The sequence below is a fragment of the Crinia signifera genome, chromosome 7 (assembly GCF_055691185.1).
Source record: "Crinia signifera chromosome 7, ASM5569118v1, whole genome shotgun sequence".
Taxonomy (NCBI): domain Eukaryota; kingdom Metazoa; phylum Chordata; class Amphibia; order Anura; family Myobatrachidae; genus Crinia; species Crinia signifera.
In genome coordinates, this window is record NC_139223.1 from 188,148,352 (window position 1) to 188,160,682 (window position 12,331).

Here is a 12,331-nt window from a genome sequence, read left to right on the forward strand (position 1 = left end):
GCTTGGAGGCATCGAGACTTACCTGAGGCACCTGAAGTTGCACAATCTTAGTTTGCCTGAGTTGTCAGCCAAGCAAAAGGAAGTGGAAGCAGAGATTGGAAAGTGTACTTCTGAAGCCTTCCACAAGGGGCAGACTCTTGTCAAGAAATCTCCCTTCAGGTGAGTTTCAAATCCCATTAAATTAGCCACACAAGATCGAATCCTGTTGTTTTGTCTGATCACGGAATCCATTTCCAATATGACCATACACATTAGGGCTGATTCCAAGACTGGCGCAGAGTGGCTGCTCTCGCGTTAAGCCCTGGTAACCAGAGGCTAATGCCAGTTTCTGAAGGACTAATGTGTGGATCTTTCCTATCCGGAAGAAGGAGAGGAAATTCAGTTGACAATCAAAGCCATAACTAGACTTTTTGGTGCCCTGTGCCAGAAAGAAAATTGGCATGACAAAACTGATCCCAGATAAAGTCCATGCTACATACAGTATGATGCCTCTTCCCGTATTTGGACACAAATACTCTTTATACAAAAATCATGCGCTTAACTTCAGAGCTTTTTGTTATTCAGTTACAATCCCCTGTATTAGATACTCTAACTCATTTCAATATAGTGTCATAACCAGGATTCAAACCCATAACCTGTTGCATTCCAGTTAAATACCCTATTCAATGAGCTATTTGATCCAGCATAAAAACAATGAGATGTCTAACTATATGAAGCTACTTGTAGTATGTAAAAACTAATCATCATTGTCGGTGGATGAGGCCAGGCTCTTCGGATAATTAGCATCTGCCCTCCTGGGACAAAATGACGGGACCTACGACCTATGATTCCCGATATTATGATTCCCGGTATGTAATGAATACACTTATTGTATAATCTCTTTATTTACTCAAATATCTGAAAACGTAGCTGCTGCAAATTACAGCTACGGATATGTCAGATAAAGCTGTGACTATGGGGGGGGGGATTTTGTCATGGGCCCAGCTGGCTTCCCGCTGTCTGAAAGGGATGATCATTGACAGGAATAACTCTCAGACAGCCGCCTCTGAGGGAAATGAGAAGTCGTTGGTGAATCTATGAAGAGCAGTGAGAGTACTTGGAGTTTAGGTTTTATGCACCTTTTAGTGTCTCTCCGAATAGGTGGAACAGATTGTGAAACATCTTTGCAATGCATGCAATCTATATTCCTTTGCAGTCCTTCAAACAAACACACGAAATGTAGGTATCTCCAGTGACAAGCAGCAGTATAAAATGTGTATTTAATTTCCAAACAAATGTGAAAGTGCGGCAATAGATGCTGCTGACTCACCTAAAAAAGTAAAACTCAACAAATGCATAGTCACGTCTACTGTTTTCATCGTAATGTCCTACAGAATTTAATACGCAAGTTAATCATACTGTACTTGCCTACTTTGGTTAAGTGTATAGGGGGCATGGTAAGTGCATAGGGGGCATAGCCAGCAGTAGGGTGCACTGAAGTAGTAGCACACTTGTGTCATTGTGGCTCGCCCCCCCTCCCCCGCTATCCAGTGGCAAAAAAGCAGATGCTGTATAAAGGGAGTGGGGCTACAATTGTGCAATTCAGCACACATCGCATAATTTTAACCCTCTCAGAACCTACTTATACTTTGTTGTGGGCAGCTGAGGAGGGTTTCCGGTAGGACAAGAGCTAGACCCGGTTTCTGGGAGCCTCCTGGTCATTCCTGGAGGGTAGGCAAGTATGAAGTTAATTCTTTCTCTTTAAACACAGTAATATATATATATATACATATATACAGTGAGCGAGTACCCGGGCAGGTAGGATAATTGTTGCCATATTTGAGTGCCGAACTGGATTAGAGGATATATACATATATACACAGTATATATATATATATATATATATATATATGTATGTATATATATATATATATATATATATATATATATATGTAGAGAATGGGTACCCCAAACTGCGCACTCTACTAAAATGGAGCAGCACCTCTGCAGGGTCCCCCTGTTAGATGGGACCAAAGTTTTAGAGATGCAGAAAGAGGTTCAGATGGCGCTCTAAATAAATCAAAAGTTTTTTAGAACATGAATTTCATAAAATATTGATCAGTAAATAAAATTCAGTGAAACAATACACTGGTTTTATTCACAGATGTCAGATGTCAAGGTCAACCGTGACTTCATCGGGGGCAATATAAACAGCAAACACCTTTTTAATTAGATATGTAGCTTATTCATAAGACCTTTAGACAAGAATTCCAAGTCTAGGGATTATCAGACTTCGAAAGGAGAACGGTTGTACACCACTAGTATAAGGTCCACTGTGTATGAGCTAAAATGCTCCGAAGAATGGATATGGATCTAACCAACGACCAGACTTTGACCTTAATGAGGAGAAGTGCGCTGGGTGTATCAATACCGATATTTATGTGACCAGATGAACAATAAGTGAAGTGCGCAGTTTACGTACTATGTCCGTAAACTAATACCTTTTACTCCTAGCTACGTGCAAACAAAGCGTAGCACAGCGTAGCGAACCTTTCTCGGGAATTATACACGTTAGACCGATACTTGTAATAGAGTATCCTTTCGCAGTACTTTGTACCCAAAACTGCGAATACCTTTAAGGATGATCTCCGTAATACACCTTTATCGCTAGATGCGAATAATAGTCAAGGCAAGGATATAACTCAAAGTAAGGAGATAGATTCTCCAAATAATGTATTTAGTCCCTAGCGGACAACAGGGGGTTACAGAAAGAAGAACACAGTTTAAACACAAGATAACAGTGGAATTAACAATACTAAATACACTTTAAACTACTAAGGGAAAAGAAACAGATACAGAATATAATCAGCCACACTACACACACAGGAATACAAATGTTACCGTCACATCAAAATAGCGCAGCGCAGTCCGGTCGAGCTCTCTAGGTTCAAATAGAACTTAGCCCGGTCAGGATGAAGGGGGAGATGCAGTGCTGAAGTGACCGAGCCAGCTCAGGGATAGCTATCTTTATAGTGTCCAAACAAAGGGGGGTCAAAGGCCGTTTCCATTGGTTAAGGGTTCAAAAGTCAAGTCCTCAGGGATTGGAGCAAAGTACTGCACTTAAGTTGGATTGGTGCAGAGGGAGTGTACTTCGGTGTCCTTTGTCTGTTGGCATTGTCGTCGGGGTCGTAAATCAACAACAAGAACCGGTTATAACTCGATCCTTTGTCTCACACAGTTCATAGGGAAAAAGTACATGGTTTATGGATTTTGTCCGTAATTATCGGACATTATGATTTGCGAAGTTTTCGCTACGACCGGAGTGCTGCGCATGAGAAACGGAACATAACGATACTAAACATGAACAGAAATAATTGCGTATTGTTGGTTAAACTATGTGTAGTGCACTAAACCTTTAATTAAATATACTTTATTCCGTGTTAATGTGGGATATACGAATTTATGTGTATTAGTATGGCGGCTCTTAAGGTTTACTTCGCTACACAGAACCTGTGTATAATACTTTATTTGCGCAACTCTGCGAACCAAAATGGCGGCCATACTAATCTAAAATGGCGTGTATGTAATTCGACTTTAACAGGTGAAATCGAAACCAGGAACCATATCTAGTAGTAAATGTACTCAGAGGTGGCTTACAACAAAATCACTACAGTTTTTGTGCCCCCCCCCACTGCCAACAAAACTGTCTTGTGCTCCATCACTCATAGTACCTGCTCGTTGTCAGGGTTTCTGCTCATTGTCAAGGGATCCCACACCCTGACTGCAGTCCCAGTGGGGGCCGCTGTCCGTGCCTGCCCCCATCATACTGTTGAAAATGTCACTCCCAAAATGGCTACCGCCTCCTCTAGCAACCCTAATAAGTGTCTTCTCTGAGGTGGTGGCCATTTTGGCAGGGACATATCTCTAATGGTACAATTTCTCAGACACGCGTCTACTATCTGCTGCACTGTCTGTGGCGCAGTGGCCCGGGGCAGTTGTCCCAACACTACCCCCTGCACCTCAGGGCCACCTGTACACAACTGAGCATGACGTGAACAAAGACTATAGTACTGATGTTTATTATTTGGTCGACAGTGTCTAGGATGACAGCGGATAGGTCGACCACTACTGGTCGACAGGCATTAGGTCAACACATGGAAAAGGTCGACATGATCTAGGTTGACATTTACAAAAGGTAGACACAAGCAAAAGGTCTACATGAAAATGGTCAACACAGAAAAAGGACATGGACACCGTATGAGTGTACCATGTCCCCTTGCATGGCTGGCTACACTCACCACGCTTTGGCCACTATTGTATTCCGCCTATATGCCCACTTGGATCGACTTCAAGTCAGTTAAAAAAAAACATGAAAAACTCTGTGTTGACACATCCACCTTTTGCTTGTGTAAACCTTTGTCAGAGTTGACCTAGACCATGCTGGCCCTTTTCATGTGTCGACCAATAGTGGTTGACCTATTGACACTGTCGACTTATCAACTGGAACCAATCAGTACATTCCAGTACACCGGGACTGCATACAGGCCTGAATCAGTCCTTCTGTCACATTGCATATATTAATCTTTCAATGTTACTACATTTGCCAGTCAAGGGGCAAGATGTATTAAACTGAAAATGCGGTAAAACCCCGGTTTTACCGCATTTTCCGATGTATCAAAACCCAGCCGCACCAATACCGCATTGTAGGGTATCGCCACCTTTGGGCTTCTTTTCGCCGCCTCCGACGCAAACCCGCCGCCTCGCCGACCCCCCCTCTGGCTTACCTTCCTGAAGGGTCCTCCTGGACCCTGGATGGTAAACCCCTCCTCCCCCTAGTGAAGCAGCCGGACATCCTTCTGGCTGCAGGGGGGAGGAGGAGGCGCCGGGGACAGCATGCTTAGCTGTCCCCGGCGTGAGGGGAGCAGCAGGCGTCAGGAAGGTGACGGAGACCCGCACACCACAGTACAGGTATCGCGGGGGGGCCTCCGTCACCGCACCGCGATGCCAGCTGCATATGTTAGTACATATGCGCTGGCATCGCGGTGGGGGGGCCACGAAGGGCGGCGATGTATTTTAATACATCTCGCCCAAGGTCTTTACAGCAACCAATTCAGGGGCAGGTGTATGAAGCAGTGATAAGGGAGGAGAAGTGAGCCAGAGGAGATGTAGCCCATGGCAACTCATCAGCACTGTAGTAACATCTATAATTTGCATAATATAACATTATACGGAGCAGCTGATTGGTTGCCATGGGCCACTTCTCTGCCTCACTTCTCCTCCCGGCTCCCTTATCACTGTTTCATACATCTACCCCTCAAAGTGCAGTTTAGGGAGTTAAGAAGAAATAAATAAACGATCATACTATTATACCATACCTCCCAACATGACCCATTCCAGGAGGGACAAAATGCTCTGCTCCTGGACTTGCTGCCAGTACTAGTTGCAGAGGTGGGACTGCACCAATGTCACAAATTCAAAAAGGGGAGCCTCACCTGCCAGTGAGTCCAGACTGTGGTGTTTAGGGTGGCAGTTGGTGGGGCTCCCCTATCTTAATTGTAGACTGTGCTGCAGCCCTGCAACTGCCACTGACATGAATGTCCAGAAAGAAAGCATCTTGTCCCTCCTGGAATGGGTTATGATGGGAGGTATGTTCTACAGCATACTGTATGATCCATAGCAAGATCTCTATTGTATATCAGGGCTGGGCAACACTGGCCCTCCAGATGTTAGTGAACTACACATCCCAGGATGCTTTGCATTAGTTTTGCTATGTGGCCATGCTGAAACTGATGCAAGGCATGCTGGGATGTGTAGTCCATCAACATCTGGAGGGCCGGTGTTGCCCAGCCCTGCTGTAGATGGAGTTACAGTATAAGCAGAGTCCCATGAGAAGTCGGTGTCAGTGACTGTTGGGGGGAGTTGATGAGGCAAGCTCGGAGACTCCCAGGACTCACTTGGTGACAGGGATGTGTGATGCACCTGTTATTCCCTGTAATGACATGCAGCATGCGGTGACAAACAAACATTCTCTGCCTAAGGGACAGTGACAACAGTTGTCTAAACATCATCTGCAGAAAACAGCACATATCAGAGTCTCTGCAATCTCTGACATACATTATTTGTACAACATTGTACAGCATCTGCCTGCTCTCGCCCTCCAAACATTCCATCATAAAGGAAAACTTTTGGTACTTGTGGAGTACCACGGCTCCCACGACCTTCATCGTATGCTGATCGCATGCTAAAAAATCGCATCGCATACGATCAAATCGTATGCGATGCGATCGCACCCGATTTTGCACTGAAATGCATTGAAATGTGTATTAAACTTGTGAAATGCCCCCAAATGCCATTTTTCATAGTGCACCACCCCCACTATCAATGTCAACCCGAAGCTTGGCGAGCGCAGCGAGCCCGCGAGGGGCGGCGGTACGCGTCCTACGACCTTTTCATACCCCCACTATCCACGTCGGCGTGGAGTTGAGAATAGAAAGTGTGGCGAGCGCAGCGAGCCACCGAGCCCGAAGCGTGGCGAGCGCAGCGAGCCCCGCAAGGGGACGCGGATACCTTCACAGCTATACGCGTCCCCTCGCGGGCTTCACAGGTATCCGCGTCTGCTCGCCACACTTTCTATTCTCAACTCCACGCCGACGTGGATAGTGGGGGTATGAAAAGGTCGTAGGACGCGCACCGCCGCCCCTCGCGGGCTCGCCACGCTCGCCACGCTTCGGTTTGACGTTGATAGTGGGGGTGGTGCACTATGAAAAATGGCATTTGGGGGCATTTCACAACTTTAATACACATTTCAATGCATTTTCATGCATTTCACTGCAAAATCGGGTGGCATCGCATTTTTTTTTAAATACATAAATAGTAAACGTTTAATTAAGGAAAACATAGGCCCACTAACTGATACTAGTGGAAAAAGTGTTACTGAGGACAAGGGAAAAGCAAAACTGTTAAATGAGTTCTTCTCATCAGTATTTACTAAGGGAGAGCAGACTGTGGAACGAACATTTACCACAAACGGGACAAATAAGCCAGATCTCAGATGGGATTCATCCGAGGGTATTAATGGAATTAAGGGATGAACTAGCTACCCCCCTACATTATATCTTTAGCAAGTCACTATCGTCAGGTATAGTACCAAAAGATTGGAGAATAGCAGAGGTAGTGCCAATATTCAAAAAAGGAAGATCCCGCTAATTACAGACCCGTTAGTTTAACATCAATTGTGGGTAAACTATTTGAAGGATTTTTAAGGGATGGTATCCAGTAATATTTAGATCATCACCTTCTACTCAGTACTAACCAACATGGGTTCGTGAAAAATCGTTCATGCCAAACTAATCTACTAGGGTTCTATGAAGAGGTTAGCAAAAACCTCGATAATGGAAATGCTGTAGATGTGATTTTCCTAGATTTTGCTAAAGCATTTGATACTGTCCCACACAAGAGATTGATTAATAAAATGGAGAACCTAGGATTGGGTGAAAATATCTGCAGATGGGTAGGGAATTGGCTATGTAATAGAGAACAAAGAGTGGTTGTGAATGGTGCCGTATCAGATATGATACCGGTACTAAGTGGAGTGCCCCAGGGTTCGGTTTTGGGGCCCATTTTGTTTAACATTTTTATTAACGATATTGGGATAGGGTTACTCAGCAATGTATCCATCTTTGCAGACGATACAAAACTTAGCAAAGTCATCAAATCACCAGAAGATGTCACCATGCTTCAAAATGATCTTGCAATTCTAGATGAGTGGGCAAAAAAATGGAAGATGAGGTTCAATGTAGATAAATGTAAGGTTATGCACCTTGGGAGACACAACCAGTGTGCAAGTTACAACCTTAGCGGAGAGGAACTTCCATACTTGAAAAGGATCTAGGAGTCCAAATAGACAGCAATCTAGGATGTAGTGCCCATTGTAATGTAGCTACAAAAAAGGCCAACAAAATTCTGGCATGTATTAAGAGGGGAATGGAAACTAGGGACTCAAGGGTAATTATGCCACTATATAAAGCATTGGTGAGACCTCACCTAGAGTATGGAGTACAGTTCTGGGCCCCACACTATAAAAAGGACATCATAGAATTAGAAAAAGTCCAAAGACGAGCAACAAAGCTTATTAGGGGAATGGAGAATTTAAGCTACGGGGAGAGATTAAGCAATTTGGGACTATTTACATTAGAAAAGAGACGTTTAAGGGGGGACATGCTCAACATGTACAAGTATATCAAGGGCCAATATAAGGAACTGTCACACACCCTATTTTCTACTAGAAAGGAATCTAGGACGCGAGGGCATGAGTATAGATTAGAAGAAAAAAGATTTCATTCAGCTAGTCATCCGACCCAATGTGCACGGGACGGCGCATTGGGTCGGATGAGGTGTCACATCCGATTTGGGATTTCTCGGCCGGAACCATCTGGAAGGGACGGGATCTAAAATATTGTAATGTCAAAGAGCTATAAATATATAAAATGTGTTCTGTTCTCTATCTATCTCTTCTCTATCTATCTATCTCTTCTCTATCTATCTATCTATCTATTTATCTATCTATCTCTACAATAGTGTCTGAGGCAGCAAAGAACATGCGCTTAAGGCACTTGAAAAATCCTTCATTGCACATGGAGTTAAATGTTCCAGGACAAAAATAACAATATGTACAGTGCGCACTAGTAATGCTGAACAGGCAGGACTTTAACTGGCTTCACATTACATGTATCAGGAACTTGCCTTTATTTATAATTAGGAACCTGTATGAGGACTTGTCACTAACATTAGCTTTTGTTTAATGTATGTGTGTATATATATAGAGAGAGAGAGAGAGAGAGAGAGAGAGAGAGAGAGAGAGAGAGAGAGAGAGAGAGAGAGAGAGAGAGAGAGAGAGAGAAGACTGATAGCCAGCAACATCAGATTTTTAAAGAAAAACGTTTTTATGGCATATTTTGTTTAAAGTGCAAAGTGATAAAAATACAAAAAGAGGAGTCCAGCTGAAAGCATATTAGATACTTAGCGGTAACAGCATGATGTAAATAAGAGCCAGTCCTCTTCCACCAAAGATCTTAACACGACGGCCGTTTCGGTGCACACTGGCACCTTAGTCATGTGCAATTAGATCAAGCAACCAGTGCGGGTATTTATGCTATACAGGGACAGGTTTGATGGGCTGACTCCAGGAGCGCGAAAAACGGCAGATTCCGGAAGCCGGAAGTGTTGCCGTGCGCATACGTCCGTGTATCCAGTGACGTACACTGGCCGGAAGTACTAGATGCGTCAGCAGATGCCGGATGTGTCAGAACGGGGCTGTCCCTGTATAGCATAAATACCCGCACTGGTTAAAAAATACACTCGTTGAAAAATCCCTGTTTGAGTGCCGCTGTTTGATTCATCTGCTTATATATATATATATATATATATATATATATATATATATATATATATATATAAAAATATTGAGTGGAGAAACTGCACACTTAAGTGTTAAATGATGCAGGTGCTGGAACATACAATTTCATATATCCACAACACAATTCTAATCCATAGTGATCAATTAAAAAAACTTATCACAGGCATCAATTCAATAGAATTTCATGGATACTCATCATGATTATTGAGGGAGCTGTTAAAAGAATCCACGCAGCATATCCCTATCCATGAGCCTTGTCTGCCCGACAGCTGTATCGGAGTGCTACCTCCTTCATCCAGGGCATGGATATATATATACTGGTACTGGTAGATGGCAGCACACCTTGATCTGCAATGCTTTCTCCGGTGCCTTCCAAAAACACTCAATTGTGGGTGAGTATACAGTACGCATCCGAGTGCCGCCGCATTGCGTACTATATATATATATATATATCTATCTCTCTCTATATATATATATATATATATATATATATAGTGATGTGAAGAGGCGGCACTCTTAGGTCTTTAAAGAAATATTTCAGGCGAGAAACACCACAACTTATATCAACGTTTCAGTTTTATTATAAACTTTCGTCATTGTATTCTTTGTATCCTGACAAAAGTTTATAATAAAACTGAAACGTTGATATAAGTTATGGTGTTTCTCGCCTTAAATATTTCTTCAAAGACCTAAGAGTGCCGCCTCTTCACATCACTATCTACCCTCCTCCTGGATTGGAGTAATTGAGGAAGGCACCAGGGCAACTGCAAGTAAGAAGGGATTGAGTGCCGGTTCCAACCAACCTCTATATACTGTATATATATATATATATATATATATATATATTATATATATAAATCCCAATACTCCTTTACGCACTATATGCTATTGTTAATTATAATACAATATATTATTTCGCAAATATTTTAGACAATATTTGGTATAAACAATAGGCAGCTCTACCACAATATTCCCTGAGGGTTATAGGGACCCGTTCCACCAATATCTTCCTCAATAGTGGTTCAGCGCCAATCAATTATGTCAGACCATGTCATCCAAGGTTTACAATAAGGCAAATGAAAGGAATTTTCCAAATGGTATCTTTTATTTTAAAATCTTCAAAGAAATGCCAAACGACCCAACGCATTTTGTCTAACAAGACTTCATCAGGGGCATGTTTAACGCTCTTTTTATTCGGTAGACGAAAAACGGAATTATAGTCCGATGATTGGATGGATGAATAAAAGATATTTGTCCGATGATTGGAATCTTGTGTTTTTCCTTTATGTGGATATTCTCTATCCCCTAGGGGTGCAGCGCAAATAGAAACCTCTGTATTGGGGATCCTATGACTGGACCAATAATAAAGGGATAATAATCCAAGCTCCCGAATTAATACCAGTAAATTAAATCTTTCTGGCGTCTTCTGCTGCTGCCAGGACTGACAGCAGCAGAAGACGCCACAAAGATTTTATTTACCGGCCACCATCTGGGTGGTATCCGGACTGATCATAGACTGACTCATGATAGACAGTCATATGGTTGACCACTAATGGTCAACAGTCAATAGATTGACAGGGTCAAAAGGTAGACAGTCAAAAGGTCGTCAGGGTTTAAATGTCGACACACAATAGGTCGACAGGGTCTAAAGGTCGACATGGTCAAAAGGTCGACATGAAAAAGGTAGACTTTTTTTTTTTTTTACAAAATTTTCTGCCGACATGTGCCGACAGGCAGTATTTCATGCCCTACCATCCACTAGGGCGTGGAGGGAGAATAAAATAATGTTCCAAGCGCAGCGAAGCACCGAGCCCAAAGCATGGCGAGCGCAGCGGTACACAGACACTGTCCATGTCGACCTATGTTGACACAGACACCCCAAAAACATTAAAAACTCTGGTCGAGCCTTTGTCTGTTGATCTTTTGACCATGTCAACCTTTTTCATGTTGACCTTTTAACCATGTCGACATTTCACATGTCGACCTTTCACCTGTCGACCTTTAGTCCTTGTCGACCTTTAGACCCTGTCGACCTTTTGACCCTGTCGACCATAGGAGTTTCTTGCCTCACCCTGACATAAAACCATTTTTAATACAATAGATGTACAATAAACACTTAGACATTGGTTACACAAATACAGATATGATCTAATGCTGGGACATGTAACGGGTCAGTAATTAATGAGATGGGGAATGCTTACATTGGGACACAGCAAAGACATTGCAAAATGCAGTTCTTGGAGTCCTGGCTTCTGGGAAAAGCAGAAACACTATTTCCATGTTCTCTTTATTATCTTGGCTATTGCCCAATGGAATGGAGGTGCTAACAGCTGTATGGTTCATATTTAGCCCTGGGATGACTGGAATTCAGGAAATGATTGGCTACCTTCAGAAAAGAGTAGATCAGCTAACCAACCACAGCCCTGCATCCACGGAAAGTTCTCTCAAACAACAGGAGATAGTGGCGTCACTAGAGGATCGTCTTAAAGAGGTACAGTATAAGGTTACACAGAGAGGTACAGTATAAGGTTACACAGAGAGGTACAGTATATGGTTACACAGAGAGGTACAGTATATGGTTACACAAAGAAGTACAGTATACTGTATGGTTACAAAAAGAGGTACAGTATACGGTTATACAAAGAGGTACAGTATAAGGTTACACAGAGAGGTACAGTATACTGTATGCAAGAACGGAAATACTAGTGCATATGGCGCTTTCCAGGGTATAACTTACACCATTGATATGTAAGTGTCCATAATAGTTTGTAGAATCAGTTCTTTTAAATTTGGCCAATCCTAAGGTTGTTTCAAAAATAGAGGAGGTCACCAAATTCTTCACGGACTGTAGGATATTCAAATGCTCTAAAACGGAAACAGAAATAGTGCAACACCTTTTTTCAAAGGGGGAAACAATTTATTTAGCACTCACAATTT

General features: G+C 42.8%; 1 protein-coding gene across 1 annotated transcript in view; it reads left to right on the top strand.

Annotated features, from left to right (window-relative positions):
• CCDC141 (coiled-coil domain containing 141) overlaps positions 1-12,331 on the top strand; it is a 143,521-nt gene that overhangs the window by 76,659 nt on the left and 54,531 nt on the right. Inside the window, exons 8-9 of the mRNA XM_083154708.1 lie at positions 1-159; positions 11,744-11,885. The exon at positions 1-159 is cut by the window's left edge and continues 11 nt beyond it. Of these exons, the coding sequence (XP_083010834.1) occupies positions 1-159; positions 11,744-11,885 (301 nt within the window). The remainder of the gene's footprint in view (positions 160-11,743; positions 11,886-12,331) is intronic.